The following is a 28000-nucleotide window of genomic DNA, read 5'->3' on the forward strand; positions in this document are numbered from 1 at the left end:
TTGAAATATTTAGAAATATCGAATCACTATGTTCTGTAACAGAAACTAACATACTCTTATAGGTTAATTATACTTCAAAACAAACAAACTCAGAAAGAAGATGAGATCGGTGGTTACCAGAGGTGGGGTGTCAGGGAGAGGGTGAAGGTAATCAAAAGATACAAATGTCCAGTTATAAGATACATAAATACTAGGGATGTCATGCACAACATGATAAATATAATTATGTTTATATATGAAATGTTAGAAGAGTAAGTCTCAACAGTTCTCATCATAAGGAAAAAATTTTTTTCTGTTTCTTTAATTTTGTATCTATATGAGTTGATGAATGTTGACTAAACTTAATATGGTAATTTTTCATGATGGAAGTCAAATCACTATGTCATATGTCATAATGCCATATTTCAATTATAGCTCAATAAAACTGGAAGAAAAAATAAAAGAGAAAATTCATTTCACTCAGAAATGTAAAAAAAGAATGCACACATTTTTCACTGTGTACATTTAAAGACACTGTGCATCTAAAAGGTGCCCTGTATAATTTTCATTATATTACAAATGACAAGAAGTATGTATGAAATTCCTAAGCAGGACACAGGTTTTCTGACTCCTGTGTGGCCTTCTCCCCAGGGACGTCCCACTGAGCATTTCCAAAGTGCTGTAAGCAGAAAATCAGAGCTATGAGGGCCCCAGTTTTTGCGACCCCATGTACTTTAGTCCTCCAGGCTCCTCTGTCCATGAAGTTCTCTGGGCAAAAACACTGCAGTGGGTAGCCATTTCCTTTTCCATGGGATCTTCCTGACCTAAGGACTAAACCCAGGTCTCCTGCATTGCAGGCAGATTCTTTACTGCCAGAGCCACCTTGGAAGCCCTTTAGAGCCCAGAGGCCCCATTTTTAAAATAAAGGCTCAGAGGAGGAAAAATAATAAAATGGCCCGTCTCAACCCCCTGCAATCCAATTCTCCTAACTTCTATAGCTTTTTTCCTATAATCATTTTACCAGTTGCCAAACATTAAAGGGTGGAAAGGGTGGGGGTGAAGGATGGACACCAGTGACCACAGCCAAGTTCTCAAAACAAGTTATGAGAACCTGAGCCACCCTTTGCAGGATTCAAGTATGGGTTTATGGGAGAGAAAAACAAAAGAAAACAAAGCTCAAGATCTGTACAGTCTTGGCTTCATCATGAACAACAACAACAAACAAAAATTTACCAACTGACGGCCACATGCTGGGCAGGATGCTGAGGGCTCCTCAGAGGATGAAGAGTCTCAGCCCTCCAAAAGTGTATTTGCCTTTACCCTCGGGCATCTGTTGCTCATTGCTGACAAGTGTAGTCATTCAACAGCTGGCCCTGGGTGGAGCAAAGAAAATAACTTCCACCTTGCTAAAAAGTCAACTCAGCTGGCCAAAGTGCAGGTATCAGGTAAACGGAAAAACAAAAACAAAACCTGGGAATGGAGCTGGGTGAGACACCGCTGCAAGAGGCAGAACTGCAGAGACTAATGCACAGCACCCGCTGAGTGCCCAACCCCAATCAAGGCTCCTCCCGCTCCGAGTGGCGAGGGGCTGCGGATCAAACGATCTTGCATCCTGGGAAAGGCAATTTCAGTTCTCGGGGTGTCGTGATGTGGGGGCTGCACAAAGGTGGGCGGCGGGTTGGGGATCTGCAGCCCTAGAATGGAGAAGCAGAGTGGAGACCTAGAGGTTTGTGCGATACTGGGGAGGGAGGTGGGCAGGGCGAGAGCGCAGAGACCGAACAGTCACGCTGCGGCGTATAAAGAGCCGTGGGGATCCCACCGAGGACAACAATTTCGGGGCTCTGCAGCCGCGAAGGGGTCTGAGAGGGCGCCGAAGACAGTGCAGGGAGAAGGGTTCGCCAGGGACCAGGCACAACAGCCAGACATTCCTGGGGGAAGGGGTGGGACGGGCATCTCTTCCCCGACATACACAGACACACACTCACACCGCCCCACTCTCGGCTGGCTCCGAGTCGCCTCCGCGCGCGCTCCGCACCCAGCCCGGCGCTGCGGCGGCCACTTACCCTCGGCTCGGGACCGGATCTCCGACACGGTCCTCCGCATGGTGGGCATCGCAGCAGCCGCCGCAGGTGGGTCCTTAAACCAGACCCTGCACCTGTCACGGCGCCGCGCGGGCGAGGAATCTGCCTTTCCTGCGCCGAGCGATCAGCAGCCGCGCGGGCCCTGCCGGCCACCCAGGGCAGCGCCTCTGCCGGGAAAGGCCGTCGCACACCTGCGGAAGGAGGAAGAGACCACGAAGGTGTCAGTGTCCGCAGAGCCCAGCGAGATCTGCCAGCAGCCGCGCAGGGGGCGGCTCGGCGAGGGGCGGAGCTCGGGCCCCGGCGCTGGCGCCGGAGGGGGGGTCGTCGGGGCGCGCGCTCACTCGCTCCCGCGGCAGCGCGGCGGAGAAGGCGGGAGAAGGGTGGGGTGAGACCTGGCGGAGCCTTTTGTCGCCCCGCCCCGCTTTGGACTGTACCACCTGCGGGGCCGGACCGGGGAGCTGAGGGTTTACTCCACCCCGGGCGCCCTCTTTCCACCCCGTGACTTCGGCTCTTCCTGTCCTTCCTTAGTAGCTTTCAGATTTTTCCAAGCCTTGGCCAAAGAGAAAGGCTGCTCTGGCTCCTTCATCCTTGCAAATATTCTTTGCCACCCTCTGGTTTTAATACCAGTGGGGTCGCCCGTGGTCCGGAGAGTGGGTTTGGGTCTGAGTAGGCAGGAGAGAGGCTAAAGGCGAGAAAGGAATTGGGCGCCCATGGCTAACCTCCAACCTGAGCGTTGGAAGGGGTCTGCGTGCTCGCCGCCTGGGTGGAATTTTAGCCTCCCTCACCGCCAGCAGCCCTCGCGGCCCGAGTCGCACCTGCTCTGTCGTCTGGTTCACAAGCAACAGGCTCTGAGGCCGGGGTCCCAGGGCGCTGATGGCTCCTCCTCCCTACGGTGCTCCAGGCCGGCCTGCCAGTGGCCCGGTGCCTCTCGCTAATGCGCGTTCTGCAGCCTGACAAAGCTCTGGACTTGGCATAAAATCCAACTATTGGGCCAGGTGCTTCAAAACAGGACTTTTTTGGTTTGAGTTTTTTTTTTTTTAGTCAAACCTTCAGGAAGTTGGGAGCAGTCGTTTTACCCAAAAAAGGGAAGAGACATCCAAATATACAATCCATGAGTACATTAAATTTTATTTTGCTCCATATTCTAGAAATCATCAACTCAGTGGACATGAGTTTGAGTAAGCCCCAGGAGATAGTGAAGGACAGGGAAGCCTGGCATGCTGCAGTCTATGGGGTTGCAAATCGTCAGACACGAATTAGCAACTGAACAAATCCTAGAAATAATCGTAACCTCATTACCTTTTATTTTATATACAGAGATCTGTATTAACAAGTTATCAAAAGAAGTGTGATATTTATTGCTGATTTCATCTTTTAGATGTAAGGTTTTGTATAGATTCTGGTGAGCGGCTAAAATGGCAAGAAAGGAATAAATTGTTAGAAGCTCCTTGCCCTCTTCTTCCAGCACTGGGTGCAAGAGGGCTTTACATGGAGTATTCTACTGTAAATTACTTTCAGGTCCTGAAGGGAGAGATCTGGAAAGGTCTAAACAGAGATAGAAGTGATTATTCCCAAGCCTTAAGAAAAAAGAAAATAAAACTCTGCTCATAGCATCATATCTCTATTTGTGGTATTTTTTCTGCCTCCTGCAGGTAGCATTTGCTAATCAGAGCCCTACCTTTCATTAATTCTGAATCAGGCAGTCAACGCATATTTGTGAAGAACTCACTCTAGTTGTCTCTGATTCAGAGACTGGGGTTAGAACAAAGAAAATATAATTCCAGTGTTCATGAAACATTGCAGGGTAGAGCAGGACTCAAAGGTGTCTTTTTCAGTGATGGTGTTGATCTGCAAGTATGGTCTTCTAAAAGTAAGAAATGAGCACACAGCCTTTTTAGGACAGTTAACACTGGCCCTTCTTACTCTTTCCAGGTCCAAGATGTTGTATAAAGGCGACTTCCCCTGTCTCAGTGAACACAAATCTGAAAAAAAATTGAAAAGGTAAGTACAACAAGGGAATAGTTTAAAAAAAGAAAGAAAGAAAGAAAAATCAGTTCTAGAAGTTAGTGAACAGAAACCTGAGAAGAGGCAGTGCTTTTGTGATTACTGATTTAGGTGTAATTTTATATAAAGCCAGAACCAATTTTAGTCAAAAATTGTGCACAGCAACATAATAGTATTTGATTTATGAGCAATAACCTTTGTAATTCCTATGCACCACCAAATGAAGTTCAGTTCTTATTTGTAAATAAGTTCCAGAGATTACCTCTGTTTTCTGTAGAACAGTCTGTTTTATATATGTCTGTGTGTATGTGTGCTTCCTCTTAACAACCCATAAGCAAAGTCGATACGGGAAATAAGTCTTTCATACAGAGAGGAACATTGCATGACCTGGTCAATAGCTTACCATGTGTCTTTTCCCAAGTTATGCTATCACTTTACCCATAATAGCAAGATTACCCTACCTAACTCATTTCTGTACAATTCATTTCTGATTACTAGACATTACACATGTTTTTATTGGTTCACACCCTGATTGAAGTTCAATATTGTACTAACGGCATATTTGTGTATGTGCATTCAGCCGCTCAGTCATGTCCAACTCTTTGTGACCCCATGGACTGCAGCATGACAGGCCTCCCTGTCCCTCACCATCTCCTGGAGTTTGCCTAAGTTCATGTCCATTGCATTGGTGATGCCATCCAGCCATCTTGTCCTCTAATGTCTTTCTCCTTCTGCCTTCAATCTTTCCCAGCAGTGGGGTCTTTTCCAATGAATCAGCTCTTTGCTCAGTTCAGTTCCTTTACTCAGTCATGTCCAACGCCTTGTGATCCCATGGACTGAAGCACACCAGGCTTCCCTGTCCATCACCAACTCCCAGAGCTTACTCAAACTCATGTCCTCTGAGTTAGTGATGCCATCCAACCATCTTATCCTCTGTCATTCCCTTCTCCTGCCTTCAATCTTTCACAACATCAGGGTCTTTTCAAATGAGTCAGTTCTTCACATCAGGTGGGCAAAATATTGGAGTTTCAGCTTCAGCATCAGTCCTTCCAGTGAATATTCAGGATTGATTTTCTTTAGAATTGACTGGTTGATCTCCTTGCTGTCCAAGGGACTCTCAAGAGTCTTCTCCAACACCACAGTTCAAAAGCATCAATTCTTCAGCACTCAGCTTTCTTTATGATCCAGCTCTCACATCCATACATGACTACTGGAAAAGCCATAGCTTTGACTAGACAGACCTTTGTGGTAAAATAATGTCTCTGCTTTTTAGTATGCTATTTAGGTTGGTCATAACTTTTCTTCCGAGGAGCAAGCGTCTTTTAATTTCATGGCTGCAGTCACCATCTGCAGTGATTTTAGAACCCAAGAAAAGAAAATCTGTCACTGTTTCCATTGTTTCCCCATCTATTTACCAAGAAGTGATGGGACCAGATGCCATGATCTTAGTTTTCGAATGTTGAGTTTTAAGCCAGCTTTTTCACTCTCCTCTTTCACCTTCATCAAGAGGCTTCTTAGTGCCTCTTCACTTTTTGCCATAAAGGTGGTTTCATCTGCATGTCTGAGGTTATTGATATTTCTCCCAGCAATCTTGATTCCAGATTGTGCTTCCTCCAGTCTGGCATTTCATATGATATACTCTGCATAAAAGTTAAATAAGCAAAGTGACAGTATACAGCCTTGACATACTCCTTTCCCAATTTGGAACCAGTCTGTTGTTCCATGTCTGGTTCTAACTGTTGCTTCTTGACCTGCATGCAGATTGTTCAGGAGGCAGGTCAGGTGGTGTATTCCCATCTCTTTAAGAATTTTCCACTTTGTTGTGATCCACACAGTCAAACACTTTGGCATACTCAATAAAGCAGAAGTAGATGTTTTTCTGAAACTCTCTTGCTTTTTCTTTAATCCAGTGAATGTTGGCAGTTTGATCTCTGGTTCCTTTGCCTTTTCTAAATCCAGTTTGAACATCTGGAAGTTCTCCATTCATGTACTGTCCAAGCCTAGTTTGGAGAATTTTGAGCATTACTTGGCTAGTGTGTGAGATGAATGCAATTGTGCAGTAGTTTGAGCATTCTTTGGCATTGCCTTTCTTTGGAATTGGAATGAAACTGGATCTTCAGCTTCAGCATCAGTCCTTGTATTCAGGGTTGATTTCCTTTAAGATTGACTGGTTTGATCTCCTTGCTGTCAAAGGGACTCTCAGGAGTCTTTTCCAGCACCACATTTCGAAGGCATGAGTTCTTTGATGCTCTACCTTCTTTGCGGTCTGCCTCTCACAACGGAAAATCGCCACTGGAAAGCCATAGCCTTGATTATATGGATCTTTGTCAGCAGAGTGATGTCTCTGCTTTTCAACACACTGTCTTGGTTTGTCATAGTTTTCCCGCCAAAAAGATGTTCTTAGGAACACCGAGAATTAAGGATTTGCCCTACTTGGGAGGAACTCATAACTAACTAGGCAACAGAGGCATGCTCACTAAATTATACTTCATAATATACCTAAAAGTGCTTTGGGAACTCATGGCTTGAAGGTAGTTGGAGATGTTCCTGTGAACCCTGCTTCAGATTGAGAAGGAGGAATGCAAAGTTGAATACTATCTACCATGGAATACAGATGCTGGACAGGGCTGGCTGTTATACTCTAAATCCTTTTGGAAAAATACAAAATAATTGGGTAAATTAGACTTAACATTTAGATAATTATTTCTTTTTTGGGGTATTAGTTCTAGAAGGTCTTGTAGGTCTTCCCAGAACCGTTCAACTTCAGCTTATTCAGAGTTACTGGTTGGGGCATAGACTTGGATTACCATGATATTGAATGGTTTGCCTTGGAAACGAACAGAGATCATTCTGTTGTTTTTTGAGATTGCATCCAAGTACTGCATTTTGGAGTCTTTTGTTGACTATGATGGCTACTCCATTTCTTCTAAGGGATTCTTGCCCACAGTAGTAGATATAATGGTCATCTGAGTTAAAGTCACCTATTCCAGTCCATTTTAGTTTGCTGATTCCTAAAATGTCAACGATCACTCTTGCCATCTCCTGTTCAACCACTTCCAATTTGCCTTGATTCATGGACCTAATATTCCAGGTTCTATGCAATATTGCTTTTTACAGCATTGGACCTTGCTTCTATCACCAGTCACATCCACAGCTGGGTGTTGTTTTTACTTTGGCTCCGTCTCTTCATTCTTGGAGAAGACTCTTGAGAGTCCCTTGGACAGCAGGGAGATCCGACCAGTCCATCCTAAAAGAAATCAGTCCTGAATATTCATTGGAAGACCTGATGTTGAAGCTGAAACTCCAATACTTTGGCCACTTGATGCAAAGAACTGACTCGTTGGAAAAGACCCTGATGCTGGAAAAGATTGAAGGTGGGAAAAGAAGGGGATGACAGAGGATGAGATGGTTGTTGGCATCACTGACTCAATGGACATGAGTTTGAGTAAACTCTGGGAGATGGTGTGGACAGGGAGGCCTGGTGTGCTACAGTCCATGGGGCTGCAAAAAGTCAGACATGACTGAGCAACTGAACTGAATTATTTCTTTTACTTTAAAATGGAGGTTAAGATATATCACAAAATTCTGTCTAGTCAGAAACCACCTGATTATTGTAAGAAAATATCTTGTTACCTTTGGTACATAGTTGATATATTGATTCACTGGATGGTGAAGATATTATTATGGTTAAGATATTATTATGATATTATTATGGCATGGTTAAGATATTATGTTAATTGGAATTTATGTTATTGGACTTGTAAGCCCTTTTCCTCAAAGCTTCCCATCTTGATTGCTGTTTTTCTGTCACCATCCCTTACATGCATCAATAGCACTCCAATGCACTAATATGTTCTTTAAGCACAGTTTTAAAAATATGTCTTACTTCAAGCCATGTTTCATCTCCATCTATGCTGCTCTTATACAGGCCACCATCATCACGCCCCTATAGTAGTCTCCTACTGATTTCCTTGCTTTTACTTGTCACCCATTCATAGTTATTATTTTAAAACAAATGAATTAAAAATTTTAATTCCTTTGAAACGCAAATGAATTTATGTCATGTCTTCAGACTTCAGTGGCTTCCAATAGCACTTGGAATGAAACTCAGGCCTTGCCTGCCTCTCAGGCTCATCTCCTTCTACCTCTTATTTGGTCATTTGGGCTCAGATTATTCAGTTCCTGCCCCCCTCCCTCTAGCCCCACCATAGCTGGTATTGAACATGTTCCCCAGTGCCAGCCACCACCACATTGCCTTAGTCTGTTTTCCTCCTAGCACTTATCTCTGAAGTTTTCTTGTTTGTTGGTTTCCCTGCTTATGATAAATAGGCGTTGCTCTATTCTCTTATTTATCACAGTTTGTCTAACTGTAAGAACATTGCCTGTCTGTCATGTGGCTCAGGATCAACAAATATTTGTGGAATGAATGAATGTGCTGGAAAATGTGTGTACTGTGAATGATCTGGTTCCCTAACATTGGAGACTGGAAATAAGTCAAAGAATAGGTAGTATTTTATTTGAATAGGTAATAAATTATACCCTTCACAAGCATATATACTGGAATATATTACTTTGTCATGAAATGATTTAGAACATATTTGCTCTGACGTACTTGACACCAGAAAACATTTCTGAATACTATATTGACCTTTGTTAAAAGCAAGTGATCAAAATTTTAAAACAGTAGACTGATTGGAGTAGCTTGTTCTTGCTGGACTGAATAACAAAACCCATATAACACTAAGATGTACATTACTCCTGTTTAAATGAAATAAAATTTAAAATATAAATTTGTTTTATATAAAAAGACTCAATAGAAAAAATTTTTGAATATTCTCTGGTACACTTAAATTAGTGTTTGATTCACATGTAATTTTTTGGAAAAAAAACGTTTACTTACTGAATTTTTTCTCAAAAAGTAAATGAGCATTCAAGACAAAACAGGCCTTGTATTGAGATCTTGAATTCAAGCTTATTTCAAACTGATAAGAGGTTGATTAAATGGCCTGATTTCTACTTTAAAAATTTCTATCTTTCAAGAGCCAGGAAGTGAAAATTAATGTTTAATTTAGGAGTAGTGTTTCTTTTCCAAAAGTTAACAAATTTCCAATAATGCTGAGCGTTTATAAAATATTGTCAAATATACTTCGTTGATAATACATTTAGAGTGGCATTTTTGTAAATTCTGACATTTTTAAAAAGCAGCTTTATTGAAGTGTAATTGACCCACAATGAGCTTAATGTGTTTAAAGTGTAGAATTTGACAAGTTTGAGCATACATATGGACACCTATGAAGCCATCACCACATTCAAGTTAATAAACATATCCATTACTTCCAGAAATTTCCTACTGCCCCTTGGTATGGTTGTTATGTATAACTAGAGATATATGCATGCTTTCTCTTCATGCATTCAGTGCAGTTAATTGAGTGCCCACCATGTTCTAGATACTGAGCTGGGTATTTAAGATTGAATGGTCAGCTAAACCAATAGGTTCTAGATCCAAGAAAACTTATGATCAAATAATTATGTTCAGTTCAGCTCAGTCACTCAGTCGTGTCCAACTCTTTGCGACCCCATAGACCGCAGCACGCCAGCCCTCCCTATCCATCACCAACTCCCGGAGTCCACCCAAACCCATGTCCATTGAGTCGGTGATGCCATCCAACCATCTCATCCTCTGTCATCCCCTTCTCCTCCTGCCTTCAGTCTTTCCCAGCATCAGGGTCTTTTCAAATGAGTCAACTCTTTGCATCAGGTGGCCAAAGTACTGGAGTTTCAGATTCAACATCAGTCCTTCCAATGAACACCCAGGACTGAATTCCTTTAGGATGGACTGGTTGGATCTCCATGCAGTCCAAGGGACTCTCAAGAGTCTTCTTCAACACCACAGTTCAAAAGCATCAATTCTTCGGCACTCAGCTTTCTTTATACTCCAACTCTCACATCCATACATGACCACTGGAAAAACCATAGCCTTGACTAGACGGACCTTTGTTGACAAAGTAATGTCCCTGCTTTTTAATATGCTGTCTAGGTTGGTCATAAGTTTTCTTCCAAGGAATAAGTGTCTTTTAATTTCATGGCTGCAGTCACCATCTGCAGTGATTTTGGAGCCCCCAGAAATAAAGTCTGCCACTGTTTCCCCATCTATGTACCTTTGTTATATATCTGAAAATATACATAAAATTTTTGTTTCTACTGGATGTTATGGTTTTTATCTTGAAAATGGTGTCATATTTCTTATGTGAAAAGGATAGCCAATGAAGACAAGAAATTTTATTTTAATTTATTTCTTTGATATTTACCAGAAAGTCAATATCAGAAATGAAAAAACTCCTAGGAAAATCTCAATTTCTTTTTCTTGCCATGTCATATTAGGTGTTATTTCAAGGGAGGAAAGGTGATAATAATGAAGTAAAAGTATTGAAAGATAGGAATGTTTACTAAAATTTGAATATAGCTATAAATGAGATAAATAATTATGATTATGTAATATAATTTTTAGTTCCATCACTTTTAATTTGGAAAGAATGCCAGCCTTAAATAAGATGGTTTCCTGATTAATTGAAATAAGCCATAGCTTTCAAATATGAAATATTATATTTGCCAATTGTACTTGGGCTTCTTGGATGATATATCCTCTGCTCAGGTTCGTGACTCACTGCAGTGTTTAGCAGATATATTGGAAAATCACAATGTTGTTGTTTTCCCTCTGACCCTAAAAATTCTCAGAAACAACATTTGCTGGAAAGAGGAATCGTTTATCAATGTAGATTCTTGCCAACTCTGAACTGTGAGGAAATCTACCAAATGGAGAAAGAATCAATAGTTAACCTAGGATTATATTTTGGTATTCCTCCCAAAGGGAGAAGCCAGGGGGGGAAACACTGTAAAGAAAACGCATAAAGAAGGTAAACCAGCTGTAGATTCAGGGCTTGTGGCAGCTGAACACATCAGAGGCAAGAGCACAGTGAGCCTGTGCCAAGGCTGAGCGCAGAGGCTTGGACCGCTTGGGGAAATCTGCTTGCTTCTTCCAGTCCTGAAATGTCAGCCCCTCTTCTCTGCCTGTGTTCTCTTATCTATTTTTCATTTTGTCTGACCTCTTGAAAGTTGACCTTTGCCTGTTAAATGGAACCTCTTTCTTCCTGCTCCTAAGCCATTCTATTCTAACTCCAGCTTGCCTCCTAGGCTTTTAGCAGCTTTATATCATCTAATTGAAGCAGCGATGATCTGTTGCCTACATAGCCCCTCAAAGTTTGCAATGCTTGTTGCTTTGAACCTGTGACTAGATCTGGCATCTTTTGGCTTCTCCTCAGTTGCGCTTTGTGTGTGTTGTGTTAATTTCTGTTGTACAGAAAAGTGATTCTGTTATATATTATATATATATATATATATAAACATAGATATATGTATATATCTTTTAAAAATATTTTTTCATTATGGCTTATCACAGGATATTGATTGTAGTTCCCTGTACTATATAGTACAGGTAGGACCTCGTGGTTTACCTGTTCTATACATAATAGCTTATATCAGCTAATCCTAGCCTCTCACTCCATCCATCCCCAACCTCCTCCCGCTTGGCAACCACAAATTTGTTCTCTCTCTCCAGGAGTCTCCTGACTCACTCCTGATCTGATCTAAAATAACAGTGAAAGAGGAAAAGGGAAACCTGTAGGTTGAGAAATACTGAGAAATAAAATTGAATCTGAGGGAGAAATATCAATAACTTCAGAAATGCAGATGACACCACCCTTTTTATGGCAGAAGGTGAAGAGGAACTAAGGAGCCTTTTGATGAAGATGAAAGAGGAGAGAGAAAAAGCTGGCTTAAAACTCAACATTCAAAAAACAAAGATCATGGCATCCAGTCCCATCACTTCTTGGCAAATAGATGGGGAAATAATGGAAACAGTGACACATTTTCTTTTCCTGGGCTCCAAAATCAGTGCAGATATGACTGCAGCAATGAAATTAAAAGACACTTGCTCCTTGGAAGAAAAGCTATGACCAACCTAGACAGCATATTAAAAAGCAGAGACATTACTTTGCCAACAAAGGTCCATCTAGTCAAAGCTATGGTTTTTCCAGTAGTCACGTATGGATGTGAGTGTTGGACTATAAAGAAAGATGAGTGCCGAAGAGTTGATGCTTTTGAACTGTGGTGTTGAAGAAGACTCTTGAGGGTCCCTTGGACAGCAAGGAGATCAAACCAGTCAACTCTAAAGGAAATCAACCGTGAATATTAATTGGAGGGACTGATGTTGAGGCTGAAACTCCAATACTTTGGCCACCTGATGCGAAGAGCCAACTCATCGGAAAAGATCCTAATGCTGGGAAAGGTTGAGTGCCGGAGGAGAAGGGGGTGACAGAGAATGAGATGGTTGGGTGGCATCACTGACTCAATGGAGATGAGTTTGAGCAGGCTCTGGGAATTGGTGATGGACAGGGAAGCCTGGTGTGCTGCACTCCTTGGTGTTGCAAAGAGTCAGACACGACTGAGCTACCGAGCAACAGCAAATGGAAACCAAAATTATGGAGGACCATGCAAATAAGCAGAGGTGTTGGAATTAATCATGTGTTGGTGCTCAGTTGCTAGTCGTGCCCAACTCTTTGCAACCCCCTGGGACTGTAGCTCTCCAGACTTCTCTGTCCGTGGGATTTTCAAGGCAAGAATACTGGACTGGGTAGCCATTTCTTCCTCCAGGGGATTGTCCCAACCCAGAATTGAACATGCATCTCCTGCATTGGTAGGTGAACTCTTTACCGCTGAGCCACCTGGAAAGCCCCATCAAGCTGAAGGGGAGGCAGGTAAAGTTAATTTTTATTTAGGCAGCAGTGTACCTATGTTTTTTTCCAAATTGTGTTTTTAAATATTTATAAGGAAAAAGAAATAGAGTTTGCTTCATTTTAAAAAACAGGCTTGATGAAGTAGCTTTTAAATTCTGGAGCTTAGCAAAGAATTTATTAAATACTAATTGAACATAATATTGAATTGAGCACAGTAGAAACTAGACAGATTAATTTGATAATGTAGTAACTTGGGTATTAAGCTGACTTTTTGTTTGAAAGAAATAAAATGTAAACATTTATATACAAACATATTGGACAACCTAGAAAAAGTGGATAAATTCATAACATAAATACCACTTACCAAGACTGAATCATAATAAAATAGAAATCTGAACAAACTGATTATTAGCAAGAAAGATTGAATCAATAATCAAAAACCTCCAAACAATCAAAAGTTCAGTACCAAACAGCAAGGCTGGTGAATTTTACCAAATATTCGAAAAAGCACTGATACCAATTCTTCTCAAACTCTTCCAAAATATAAAAGAGGGAGACTCTTCTATACATATTTTATGAAGCCAAAGTTCAGTTCATTTCAGTCACTCAGTCATGTCCAACAATTTGCGACCCCATGGACTGCAGCATGCCAGGCCTCCCTGTGCATCACCAACTCCGAGAGTTTACCGAAACTCATGTCCATTGAGTCGGTGATGCCATGCAACCATCTCATCCTCTGTTGTCCCCTTCTCCTGCCTTCAATCTTTCGCAGCATCAGGGTCTTTTCAAATGAGTCAGCTCTTCGCATCAGTTGGCCAAAGTATTAGAGTTTCAGATTCAACATCAGTCCTTCCAGTGAGCACTCAGGACTGATCTCCTTTAGGATGGACTGGTTGGATCTTGCAGTCCAAGGGACTCTCAAGAGGCTTCATTCAACACTACAGTTCAAAAGCATCAATTCTTCGGCACTCAGCTTTCTTCATAGTCCAACTCTCACATCCATACATGACCACTGGAAAAACCATAGCCTTGACTTGACAGACCTTTGTTGGCAAAGTAATGTCTCTGCTTTTGAATATGCTATCTAGGTTGGTCATAACTTTTCTTCCAAGGAGTAAGCATCTTTTAATTTCATGGCTGCAATCACCATCTGCAGTGATTTTGGAGCCCAGAAAAATAAAGTCTGCCACTGTTTCCACTGTTTCCCCATCTATTTCCCATGAAGTGATGGGACCAGATGCCACGATCTTAGTTTTCTGAATGTTGAGCTTTAAGCCAACTTTTTCATTCTCTTCTTTCACTTTCATCAAGAGGCTTTTTAGTTCTTCGTCACTTTCTGCCATAAGGGTGGTGTCATCTGCATCTTTGAGGTTATTGATATTTCTCCTGGCAGTCTTGACTCCAGCTTGTGCTTCATCTAGCCCAGGGTTTCTCAAGATGTCCTGTGCATATAAGTTAAATAAGCAGGATGACAATATACAGCCTTGACGTACTCCTTTTTATTTGGACCCAGTCTGTTGTTTCATGTCCAGTTCTAACTGTTGCTTCCTGACCTGCATACAGGTTTCTCAAGAGGTAGGTCAGGTGGTCTGGTATTCCCATCTCTTTCAGAATTTTCTACAGTTTATTGTGATCCACACAGTCAAAGGCTTTGATGTGGTCAATAAAGCAGAAATAGATGTTTTTCTGGAACTCTTGCTTTTTTGATGATCTAGCGGATGTTAGCAATTTGATCTCTGGTTCCTTTGCCTTTTCTAAAACCAGCTTAAACATCTCTAAATTCACGCTTCATGTATTCCTGAAACCTGGCTTGGAGAATTTTGAGCATTACCTTGCTAGTGTGTGAATAGAGTGCAATTGTGCAGTAGTTTGAGCATTCTTTGGCATTGCCTTTCTTTGGGATTGGAATGAAAAGTGACCTTTTCCAGTCCTGTGACCACTGCTGAGTTTTCCAAACTCACTGACATATTGAGTACAGCACTTTCACAGCGTCATCTTTTAGGATTTGAAATAGCTCAACCGGAATTCCATCACCTCCACTAGCTTTGTTCATAGTGATGTTTCCTAAGGCCCACTTGACTTCACATTCCAGAATGTCTGGGTCTAGGTGAATGGTCACACCATCGTGAGTATTTGGGTTGTGAAGATCTTTTTTGTATAGTTCTTCTGTATATTCTTGCCACCTCTTCTTAATATCTTCTCCTTCTGTTAGGTCCATACCATTTCTATCCTTTATTGAGCCCATCTTTGCATGAAATGTTCCCTTGGTATCTCCAATTTTCTTGAAGAGATCTCTAGTCTTTCCCATTCTATTGTTTTCCTCTGTTTCTTTGCACTGGTCACAGAGGAAGGCTTTCTTATCTCTTCTTGCTATTCTTTGGAACTCTGAATTCAAATGGGTATATCTTTCCTTTTCTCCTTTGCCTTTTGTGTCTTTTCTTTCCTCAGTTATTTGTAAGGCCTCCTCAGACAACTATTTTGCATATTTGCATTTCTTTTTCTTGGGGATGGTCTTGATTCCTGTCTCCTGTAAAATGTCACGAATCTCCGTCCATAGTTCATCAGGCACTCTGTCTAGATCTAGTCCCTTAAATCTATTTCTCACTTCCACTGTATAATCGTAAGGGATTTGATTTAAGTCATACCTGAATGGTCTAATGGTTTTCTGTACTTTGTTCAATTTAAGTCTGAATTTGGCAATAAGGAGTTCATGATCTGAGCCACAGTCAGCTCCTTGTCTTGTTTTTGTTGACTGTATAGAGCTTCTCCATCTTTGGCTGCAAAGAATATAATCAATCTGATATCGGTGTTGACCATCTGGTGATGTCTATGTGTAGAGTCTTCTCTGGTGTTGTTGGAAGAGGGTGTTTGCTATGACCAGTGCATTCTCTTGGCAAAAGTCTATTAGCCTTTGCCCTGCTTCATTCTGTACTCCAAGGCCTAATTTGCCTGTTCATCCAGAGGTTTCTTGAATTTCTTACTTTTGCATTCCAGTCCCCTGTAATGAAAAGGATGTCTTTTGGGGGTGTTAGTTCTAAAAGGTCTTGTAGGTCTTCATAGAACTGTTCAACTTCAGCTTCTTTAGCATTACTGGTCACTCATATACTTGGATTACCTTCATATTGAATGGTTTGCCTTGGAAATGAACAGAGATCATTCTGTTGCTTTTGAGATTGCATCCAAGTACTGCATTTTGGACTCTCTTGTTCACTATGATGGCTACTCCATTTCTTCTAAGGGATTCTTGCCCACAGTAGTAGATATAATGGTCATCTGAGTTACATTCACCCATTCCAGTCCGTTTTAGTTCGCTGATTCCTAAAATGTCAACGTTCAGTCTTGCCGTTTACTTTTCAGCCACTTTCAATTTGCCTTGATTCATGGACATTCCAGGTTCTATGCAATATTGCTCTTTACAGCATTGGACCTTGCTTCTATCACCAGTCACATCCACAACTGGTTGTTGTTTTTGCTTTGGCTCCATCTCTTCATTCTTTCTGGAGTTATTTCTCCACAGATCGTTAGTAGCATATTGGGCACCTACCAACCTGGGGAGTTCATCTTTCTGTGTCCTATCTTTTTGTCTTTTCATACTGTTCATCGGGTTCTCAAGGCAAGAATACTGAAGTGGTTTGCCATTCCCTTCTCCAGTGGACCACATTCTGTCAGACGTCTCCACCATGACCCGTCCGTCTTTGGTGGCCCCGCACGGCATGGCTTAGTTTCATTGAGTTAGACGAGGATATGGTCTGTGTGTTCAGATTGGCCTGTTGTCTGTGATTGTGATTTCAGTCTGTCTGCCCTCTGATGCCTTCTCTCAGTGCCTACCATCTTGCTGGAGTTTCTCTTACCTTTGACGTGGGGTCTCTCTTCACGGCTGCTCCAGCAAAGTGCAGCTGCTGCTCCTTACCTTGGACGTGGAGTATCTCATGACGGCCACTGCTACTGACCTTGGACATGGGGTATCTCCTCTCGGCTGCTCCCCACTCCAGCGCCGTGCAGCCCCCACTCCCTGCTACAGCACTGCATAGCCAAAGTTATCCTGATACCAAATCTGAACAAGGATGCCACAGAAAAGAAAATCATAGGTCAATATATTTGCTGAACACATATGCAGAAATCCTCAGCAAAATATTAGCATAAAAATGTTAGCATTCTGAATTCAGTAATACATTACAAGGATGATACATCATGATCAAATGGGATTTATTCCACAGATGTAAAAAGCTTTAACAACTGAAAATCAATCGATGTGGTATACTGTATCAACAAAATGAAGGCTAAAAATCATGATCATCTCAATAGATTCAGAAAAAGCATTTGACAAAATTTAACCTCCATTTATGATAGAAACTTTCAACAAACTGGGTATAGAGAGAACATACCTCAATATGATAAAGACCATATATGACAGACAACAGCTGACAACATACTCAGCAGTGAAAAGCTGAGAGTTTCCCAGCTAAAGTCTGGAACCAAACAATGCTGTCCACTCTTAACACTTTTATTCAAGATAGTGTTCGAAGCCAGAGCAGTTAAGCAAGAAAAAGAACTAAAAGGCATCCAAATAGGAAAGGAAGAAGTAAAACTGTCAATATTTGCAGACAACATGATATCATATATGGGAACCTCTGAAGACTCCATCAAAAAGTGTTAGAACTAGTAAATGAATTCAGTAAAATTGCAGGATACAAAATAAACACACACAAATACTGTTTCATTTCTTTACACTAATAATAATCTATCAGAAAAAGAAGTTAAGAAAACAATTACAATTCTATCAGAATAAAATTCCTAGGAATAAATCTCATTAAGGAGGTGAAATACCTGTGAATTAAAAACTACTGCTGCTGCTTAGTTGCGCTAGTCGTGTCTGACTCTGCGTGACTGCGTGGACTGCAGCCTGCAGGGCTCCTCTGTCCATGGGATTGTCTAGGCAAGAGTACTGGAGTGGGTATTGAAAACTACAAGTTATTAATGAAAGATATTGAAGAAGACCTATATAAATGGAAAAAACTTTTCATGTTCTTGGATTGGAAGGACTAATATTGTTAAATTGTCTAATATTCAGAGCAAAATACAGATTCAGTACAGTCTCTATCAAAATACAATTGTACATTTCAAAGAGATAGAAAAAATGATCCTAACATTTGTGTGGAACCTCAAAAGACCCTGAATAGCCAAAACAATCTTGAAAAAGAAGAACAAAACTGGATTGACTTCAAACTGAATTATAGTAATTAAAACAGTATGGTATCGGCATAAAAACAGACAGATAGGTCAATAGAACAAAATAGAGAACCTAGAAATAAGCTCACACATATATGGTCAATTTATGACAAAGGAACCAAGAATATACCATAAGGAAAAAACAATCTCTTTAATAAATGATGTTTAAAAATTGGACAGCCACTTGTAAAAGAGTGGAACTGGATCAGTGTCTTATACCATACACAAAATTTAACTCAAAATGAATTGAGCATAAGACCTGGACTGATAAAACTCATAGAAGAAATTACAGGCAGTAAGCTCCTTGATGTAGGTCCTGGCAATAATTTTTTTTGAATCTGACTCCAAAAGCAAAAGCAACAAAAGCAAAAATAAATAAGTGGGACTACATCAAACTGCAAAGCTTCTGCACAGCAAAGGAAACCACCAAAAAAATGGAAAGGCAACCCATTAAATGGGAGAAAATAGTTGCAAATCATGTATCCAATAAGGATATCCAAAATATCCAAAATACAAACGAATACTCAGTACCAAGAAAACACAGCCCAATTAAAAAGTAGGCAGAGAATCTAAATAGGTTTATTTATTTATTTTTTAAAAAAGACAACAGGAATTGATGCTCATTACTAACCATCAGGGAAATGCAAGTCAAAACCACAATGAGATATGACCTCCAAGCTGTTTGAATGGCTTTTATAAAAGAACAAACAAACAAAACACAAGAAATAAGTTTGGCAAGGATGTGGAGAAAGGGAACCCTCATACATTGTTGGTGAGAATGTAAATTGGTGCAACAACTGAGAAAATTCTGCAGGTCTATGTTTAAGTTTTTGAGGAACTTCCATATTGTTTCTCATAGTTGTTGCACCAATTTACATTCTCACCAACAGTTTACGAGGGTTCCCTTTCTTCACGTCTTCGCCAAACTTGTTTCTTGCCTTTTTAATAAAAGCCATTCTACCAGTTGTGAGGTCACATCTCATTGTGGTTTTGATTTGAATTTCCCTGCTCATTAATGATGTTGAGCATCTTTTCATGTGCCTGCTGTCAGGTAGGGCTTTTCAGGTGGTGCACTGGTAAAGAACTCACCTGCCAATGCGGGAGACATAAGAGATGCAGTTTCAATCCCTGGGTCAGGAAGATCCCATGGAGCAGGAAATGGCGACCTGCTTCAGTATTTTTGCCTGGAAAATTCCATGGACAGAGGAGTCTGGCAGGCTGCAGTTCAGGGAGTTGCAGAATCAGACACACCTGAGCAATTGAATGTGCATTCATGCTCCCCTTTTGTTGTTGCAGCACTAGTAACAATATCTAAGATATGGAAACAATCTTAAGTGTCCTTCAGTGGATGTATGGATAAAGAAATTGCAGGTTTTAAATAATAATGGAATATTATTTAGCCATGAAACCAATGAAATCTTGCCACGTGTGACCACATAAATGGACTTTCAGGGCATGATGATAAGTGAAATAAGTCAGACAGAAAAAGACAAATATTGTATGATCACTTTCATATGTAGAATCTAAAAACAGAAATGAACAAAAAATAAAAACACAAGAGTCTATTTGCTATCTACCTGAAACTATCATGGGCTTCCTGTGTAGCTCAGTTGGTAAAGTATTTTCCCACAATGCAGGAAACCTGGGTTCAATTCTTGGGTCAGGAAGTTCCACTGGAGACAGAAATGGCAACCCACTCCAGTATTCTTGCCTGGAGAATCCCATGGACAGAGGAGACAGAAGTCTACAGTTCATGGGATCAAAAGAGTCGGACATGACTTAGTGCTATCTTTTTTTGAAACTATCACAATTTTGTTAATGGGTTATATGCCAATATAAAATAAAAAGTTAAAAAAAATAAAAAGAAACTCATAGATACCGAGATCAGACTGGTGGTTGCAAGAGACAGGGGGTGTTGTAGGGTGGGAGAAATGGATGAACTTTTTTTTGTTTGTTTGCTTAAATAAATTTAATAAAAAAAATTGTTTTTACTATTTCAATTTTTCTTATTTAAATCAGGAAAGGGAAAAATCAGAGAACAGGTTTCTGAAGAGAAATGCTACTTAATAGCATTTTAGAAGCATCCGTCCCTGAGTTGTGTCCGTACTGTGTCCAGGCTATGAGGGAAGAGGTCCAGATTACATTAAGGGGCTACTGTGGGCATCTGGTTGATGGTTATTTTAAGACTAACCAAAGCAGACTTTATTTTTAATATTCAGTGTATTAAATTTATATATTAAAGACATAGTTTTTTTGAGCTTTGAAATTCAATCATTTTATTCTACTTAAAAATGTAGCAAATTTTAAGAATCACTTTTAAGGAGGTGTTAATGTTTAATTCTATTTCTAAACTAAGACTCCCTTAAACTTTTTAAACTACTATATGAAATCAATGCATTTTGTTTTCAAGTCCTTTACTCACCTGGAAGAACCTTCCAAGTACTTAAGTAACCATTGTAATAGGACAAATTTAACTTATAAAAATGAGTCTTAGGCTTTCTTAAATTTTCTAATACTGATGGATTGCAACATAATTTATTTAACTAAATCAAGTATTCAGTCCTGTCAATTTTTTTTTTTTTGGAATCACAAGATTGAAATATTTTTATCATAGGCAAATTTATTTTAAATACATCGTTTCTAAACTTTGCTAAAGAATATTAGTACTATAGAGGTTTGATTTACTTTATCATATGTATACTTAATTCCCCAGGTTTAAAACTAATAATTTTCTTGGAAACAATTATATTATCCAAACAATCTTAGGGTTAGCATTACAAGCACTGATGGAGGTTACATTTTCAGTTGGCTGAGGTTGAATATTAACTAGAGATGTCATTCAGGACATCCGAGCTCCAGAACTACAGATACCCTTGAAATTTTTCTCACATCTGTTGCTATCAATGGGACTCATCCTCCAATTTCAAGTCATCCATTACCTAATACTTCTTGTCATATACAACAGTCCACATTTCATTCATTTGATTAATTTCAACTGATCTATTGCAACGTTACCCTATTTTACATTGTTTTCATACTTTTTCCTACCTGTTAGCATTAATGTGTACTTAATGGTATTGGATTGGATTTCATTTATTTTCCAATGCATTTTCTGATTGGTTCCTTTCAGTTTTAAGGTTTGAGCTTATAGTCAAGTTCCCCTAAATGAGGTTGGTGAATTGGAATGGAAACAAACAAATGGAGAAATGGAGAGTTATCCTGAAGAGAGAGTAGAGAGTAGATGTTAAGGTTGGTGATGGATTCTTAGAAAAGGAAACCCTGAATAAAGACCCCAGAGATGACGTGGAGCCCCCAATTCTGATACTTCCTCATCCCTCCAATTCCCAGGACTCAGCTGTCAAAACTACATGAAAAGTACTTTGTTAAGAATTTTGGGGGTTACTGAAAGGGATTATATAAAATGAAAAATAAGAGGATGTTTCTTTTTAGGTTTATGTCATTTAAGAAAGCCTTTTCTGCTAAGTAATTGACCTAATGACTTTCTTACAAAAGACGTTGAGGCAGTTTGTTCCTTAGACCTTACAGATTGTTTCCCTTCCGTTATGTGGTAAGCTTAGTTCCTGCAGGAGGTCGAAGTCCCTAATCTTAACAAATTCTGTTATCACACCTAAAAACTAACATATAATTTCTTAATATTATTACACATCTAGCAAAACTCAAAGTTCTTTAACTTTTAGCAATTCTTTGTAGATAAGTTGAATGAAAATTAGGGGAAAGAGTCTCATTAAGAAAAACTCTCTGTGTTAGAACAAATGAACAGTCATAGTGAAAGGGCTTCCCAGGTGCTGCAGTTGTAAAGAATCTACCTGCCACTGCAGGAGGTGCAGGGGACCTGGGTTTGATCCCTGGGTTGGGAAAATCCCCTGGAGTTGGCAATGGCAACCTACTCCAGTATTCTTGCCTGGAAAATTCCATGGACAGAGGAGCTTGTTGGGCTATATAGTCCATGGGGTTGCAGAGTCAGACCAGACTGAGTGACTGCACACCCAGTCAGTGAAAGGAAACATTTTACTCATCCTATGAGAAATCTTTAGTATTTCTTTGTAGATTAGTTAGTGGAAAATTTTATAGAGTAAACCATTGGTATTTCTTTTTCAATGTCTGTTTCCATAACATATTAGACATTCAGGGAAAGTGTTGGTAATTAGTTATCACTTTCAGCGAGAGGGAACGGGTGGTATAGCACACTTACTGAAATTTCCATTCTGCCAAAAACCTGGTCCAATGCATATTTCACCCTCAATAATAAGGGGAAAAGCTCATCTCACACTCTCTCAATTTCATCGCAGCTTGTTTTCTGGCATTGGGAAGTAAATAGGGAGTTTTGCTTTTGTTTCTGTTTTTTCTTATCATAGCACGTATATCTTAGAACAGTGGGCAACTGAGAATGTTGTAACTGAGTGAATTTTTTGGATTGGTCATCTTGAAGAAGCCTCAAGGATTTGGCAGGCATTCAAAAACCAGAGTCTGAAGGAGTTAAGGGTAAAATTGATCTGTTTTTCAGCTTTCTGTCCAAAGAACTACTTCCTTTTGTTGCAGCTTGGAGTCTGAATTCTCTTGTTTAGAACACGAAGAAAATTTGAAAGCCCTGGCAAAATCTATCAAGCGAGGTTGAGGAAACTGCTTCATCCCTTCCACCCGCAGGCATCCAGGCAGCTTGCTAAGGCATGCAGAGAGCAGCTTAGAGCAATCAACCTGTTTCCCTTGAGCTCTGTTCTCTTGTTTCCTCTGAGCACATTCAACCGTCTGAGCATCTGACTCAGACATAGCAGAGATACTGTTGCTGCTGGAGGGTAATAGTTTGTTCTGTTATCCTGAAATGCCCTTGCTCTGAGAACATTAGAAGCTGGGGAACTGGATGAATTTCCCCACCATGTGCATTTCTCACTGGCTCTCCCTGCCTCTTATTTCTTCCTACCATCTTAGAGGAAACAGCCATCCCATTTTTCAGGCCGCCTGCTTATCTATGGAATCAGTCGAGTGCATTTAATGAATACAGAAGAGACGATTACAGAGCAGGTAGCAGAAATAAGAATAGAAAGTTTCATTTTTCCAGTCCCTTGGAGAATGAGATATTTCATGTAAGTGTATTTTTCTAGACAGCTGAAACTTCTTCCCTAAACATCAAAGTTTAGTTTTAACTTAGGGAAATGGTATAGGGTAGGGTTAAGTACACACTCTAAGACTCTGAGACAGATTGTCTGTATTTAAATGCTGACTCTCCCCCTTTCTAACTTGTTAACTTTGGACATTGTACTTAGCCTCTCTGGGTCAGTTTCCTCATCTGTAAAGTGGGAGCAATAATAGGCTCTATCTTACAGAGATTTGTAAGGATTAAACAGTATTAAATGGATTAATGTATGTAAAGCACTTAAAACAATGCCAAATATGTTGTCATAGAAGAGTTGTTACTATTAATTCAACCATTCATATACAACTATTGCCACAAAATGGTACTCACCTTGTTGTTTTATTTTACAGACTACATTGAACATTGAGTACTTAGTACCTTTGCACACAGGGAAATAGTATAGTCATGCCTTCAGACAGTCTTGTGAAGATGATGATGAAATAATAGTTAATATTGTTTATTGAGGAGGTTTCATGACTGTTATTGGTAATCCTTACAGTGAACCTCTAAGATAGGTATACTTATAAATAGGTTTGGAGGGTTTAAGTACATGCTGAATTTCATGTATCTAGAAACAGACAATTTGAGATACAAACTCAGAGCTGGTGCTTTTAGTCACCTAGCCACACTGTCTGGTGGCTAGGACTTCTTGCCCATATACTGGTGTTTCTTAAACTTGAATGTGCATTAGAATCACGTGGAGACCTTGTTAGAACACTGGCTAGAGGGCTGGTTTTCACCTCAGAGGCTGAGAATTGGCATATTAAGTTGCTACATGATGTTGATGCTGCTGGTCAGAGATCAGTCATACTCTGAGAACTGCTGTCCTACCCTGACTCCAGACTATTTTTAATGCCATTTTTTAAAATTGTCTTTTTACCATCCGTTGCCCCTTGAGGCTAGTAGTGTGTTCTTTTGCTTTCAAATACTATAACACACATCCAGCTGTTTTAAAACCCTCTGTGACCCATTGCTTATGGTATTGAATTTGTAAATTTTACGCAGCAGCCGCCCTTTGAAAGTTTCTTTCACTTGCTGCTCAGTTCCCTGCGGCATTTGGTTCTTCAACTTTGTTAGGAGCTTGGTTTATTTCCTTGCATGTTACTTCTTTATATTTTAATGTAGGAAAAGTGTTGAATGTTTAATGGATTTAAAATCTCGCATAACATGTCACTTTCTCTCCTTTTTGATGCTGAGGGCTTTACACCATCGGAGATTATTCTATAATACAGCTTAGTAAAATCTAACACACCTGACTTGGGGTTTTTAGCCTGCGTATCAGGAATCCCAAGGACCAAGTGCTTTGTATTTATTTCTCCATATCTAGTCCTGTCTTTTATCAATATAGTTCTAAAGTCTCGTGTAAGCCGTGGAATCATCACAGAATTTGGTCTAGCCAGGTTTTTTTTTTTTTTTTCCCTTTGATAAATTGTTTTTCCTCTTATGATAAAAGAATACGTACATCCTTGATTCCTGAGCTGTCCCTCTATAACTTAACAGTATAAGAGACAGAAAGCTTACAATTCTGGTTTCCTCCAATGGGATTCCTCACTTTATTAAAGCATACGTAACTTTTGAGTGTACATCTATGACAAACTGGATCACAGGAGGGAGCTGTAGTGACTCACTTGTTCCCTTGATCTCATATTTATCTTTTGCATTGCATTTTTTGGCTGCTCAGTGGTAAATTGAAGTAAACAACCTTAAACATAGCTCATGTCATCATTCTAGATGAAACTTTGTGGCCTGGCTAATTCATATTCTCTCCCAGTTTCCTATTATAAACCCATATTTTTATTTCTATATTGCTCTATACTTTAAACATAGGCTTTTCTGTATTATCATGTGTTGGTCATCTTCCAACCTTACTATGTACCTACCTCTGGACTTCATGTTGAAAGAGAAAAATAAAAATGTATTCGTTTAAACCCCTGTATTGAGGTTTCTTTTAACTGAATACATCCCTTAGCTGATTCTCTTAGCAGAATTCTGTCAGGTAGGACTGTTCTACGTGCTAAGTTGCTTCAGTCATGTCCGACTCTTTATGACCCGATGGACTGTAGACCACCAGGCTCCTCTGTGCAGGGTTAGCTAATGCAGTGGCTCACAAAATCATTAGAAACCATGATGCTTGCCATCTTTCTACTTTTCCGTTTCCTGTGCTATGCAGATTCCTCATTGTTGCTTGATGACTGCAGCAGTGCCAGACATTGCAAACGCTGATATGTCAAGAGGAAGGGGAAAAGGAAATCTTTATCTTGGATCTCCTTTTAAGAGACGGAAACTATCCCTCCAAAGTCTCAACAGACTTCTCATGTCTCATTGGACAGAATTGGGTCACATGCACAAGCAAACCAAAGCTTTGTAAAGGGATGAGACAACCATGCTGGGGAGGGAGATGGATTTTGTCCTCCCTTAAAAGGAGTGGCTACATGGAAGACAATGAATAAAGCAAAGATTGGTTAGAAAGAAGTGCAGGTGCTAGGGTAGCAACTGACTGTCACAGAAATACAACTGATCTCTTTGTAGACCACTACCACTGAGGGGTGATCCTTAGAAAGATATAGAATATTCTGGTAACCTGACATAAGGGAACTAAGACTAGTTTTTATCTGGACAAGTTAATTTAATAAGAAAATGGATGTTATCATATGATCATATAGAATAGTACAGGGTGATGAACTCCTATCTAAGAGAGAGTTATACTTGGAGGTATATTGTATAAAAAGTATAATCATTAAAGACATGCTACAAAATAGCCCATAGGGCAGACTTACTTTCACTTTGTTTTTTGAATGGCTTTAGCTTCTTGGAGAGTAATTCCATTCTAAGGCAGGTACATTAATACAAATATCTGAAAAATGAGAGGCTGCAAAGAATGAGAAGAAAGTATGATGATGCGACTTCCTGTTGCTGCTGCTGCTAAATCACTTCAGTCGTGTCCGACTCTGTGCAACCACATAGACGGCAGCCCATCAGGCTCCACCGTCCCTGGGATTCTCCAGGCAAGAATACTGGAGTGGGTTGCCATTTCCTTCTCCAATGCATGAAAGTGAAAAGTGAAAGTGAAGTCGCTCAGTCATGTCTGACTCTTAGTGACCCCATGGACTGCAGCCTACCAGGCTCCTTCATCCATGGGATTTTCCAGGCAAGAGTACTGGAGTGGGGTGCCATTGCCTTCTCCATGCTACTTCCTAGCCATGGTTTATTTCTGAGGTGAAGGTTTGAATTGATTCTTAATTAAGTTTTGCAGAACCTTGCTGAGAAATTTATCTGAGCACCTGAGATTTGTTCCCAGCAGGGGCTCATGAGCTTTAGTGGTTTTGTAAGGATGACTGAAGAGTCTGTCAACCTAAGAGCAATGAGGACTCGGTTCAGAGGAACACAGAGAAGGACCCTGGAGTTTTCTCATTAGAAGATAATTAAAAAGAAAAAATTTACAAGTTAGATAGCTAATGGGAAGTTGCTATATAATACAGGGAGCTCAACCTGGTAACTCTGTGACAACCTAGAGGGTTGAGGTTAGGAAGGAGATGGGTGGGACATATATGTACTTATGGCTGATTCATATTGTTATGGCAGAAACCAACAATACTGTAAAGCAGTTATCCTCCAATTAAAAATAAATTTTAAAAAATTACAAGTGAATAGAACTAGGTAAATATATGAATATGTAGGTCAATCTAAGCAAAATTACAAAACAGACGGTAATGTGTGTTTTTGGAGATATCCACTCAAAAAGATGGGTATATTGAGTCCAGCTATTGCTCAAGGCAGAGTTAACAATAATTAATTTTTGCCTCATTAAAAGATTATCTTCCTCCTTGTTTGTGGTTCTTGGTAACAGCCTGTATAATGTTCTTAATGATTTGCATTGGCGTGTTTGGTATAAAATGTGCCCTGTCCCATTTGTACATTGCTATGGAACATTAGGAATGGGTTCTCCTTTTCAAAAATCACTTTCTTATTCTTCAGTATTTATTCTTTGGCCAAATAGCTACAAAATGATTTTATAGTCTAGACCAACACCGCTCTTAAAGCATTTATCTGTTTATTTCTTCACATTTTATAATTTTATTTATAAAACTTTTAATATGAGCTTGAAGTCTAACCAATAACACTGAAAAAGCAGATAAAATTTGATTTTGTCAGAGTATGTGGACAAGAAATGGATCTGTTCCTGGCCCCTGTTATAGCCCCAGTTACTCTAAATATTTAGTTCTCCTTGAAACCTTCTACCAGGTGTTATACTTCCTGGCAACCTGATGCTAGGGCACCATAATTTTCTTCCAATATTAAACTATAATCTGTATATGAATCTTGGGCTCAAATTCCAGGTCTGCCACTACTAAATGACTAAATTTGTAACTTGGGGCAAGATACTTAGTCTCTCTGTGCGTCAGTTTCCTCACTTATACAATGGAAGCTGCTGCTTCTGCTGCTGCTAAGTTGCTTCAATTGTGTCTGACTCTGTGCGACCACATAGACGGCAGCCCACCAGGCTCCCCCGTCCCTGGGATTCTCCAGGCAAGAACACTGGAGTGGGTTGCCATTTTCTTCTCCAATGAATGAAAGTGAAGAGTGAAAGTGAAGTCGCTCAGTCGTGTCTGACTCTTAGCGACCCCATGGACTGCAGCCTACCAGGCTCCTCCATCCATGGGATTTTCCAGGCAAGAATACTGGAGTGGGGTGCCATTGCCTTCTCCGAAAATGGTAGCTAATAATACTTAATATATATACACACCCACACATATATATCTGTA

The 28000-nt window shown here is 40.1% G+C and overlaps 1 protein-coding gene and 1 long non-coding RNA gene across 6 annotated transcripts in view; one reads left to right on the top strand and one right to left on the bottom strand.

Moving 5' to 3' along the window:
• ATP8A1 (ATPase phospholipid transporting 8A1) overlaps positions 1-2407 on the bottom strand; it is a 238183-nt gene extending 235776 nt beyond the window's left edge. For 3 of the 5 annotated variants that reach the window (XM_070791374.1, XM_070791370.1, XM_070791371.1), the window contains exon 1: positions 2043-2407. In XM_070791374.1, the coding sequence (XP_070647475.1) occupies positions 2043-2091 (49 nt within the window). In that variant the 5' untranslated portion in view covers positions 2092-2407. The remainder of the gene's footprint in view (positions 1-2042) is intronic. The other 2 variants (XM_070791372.1, XM_070791373.1) reach the window with 1 other exon arrangement.
• Positions 2408-2628: 221 nt separating this feature from the next.
• LOC139183628 (uncharacterized) overlaps positions 2629-28000 on the top strand; it is a 102451-nt gene continuing 77079 nt past the window's right edge. The window contains exons 1-2 of the long non-coding RNA XR_011567179.1: positions 2629-3055; positions 3993-4061. This is a non-coding gene — a long non-coding RNA (uncharacterized lncRNA). The remainder of the gene's footprint in view (positions 3056-3992; positions 4062-28000) is intronic.

This window comes from Bos indicus, chromosome 6, assembly GCF_029378745.1.
Source record: "Bos indicus isolate NIAB-ARS_2022 breed Sahiwal x Tharparkar chromosome 6, NIAB-ARS_B.indTharparkar_mat_pri_1.0, whole genome shotgun sequence".
Taxonomy (NCBI): domain Eukaryota; kingdom Metazoa; phylum Chordata; class Mammalia; order Artiodactyla; family Bovidae; genus Bos; species Bos indicus.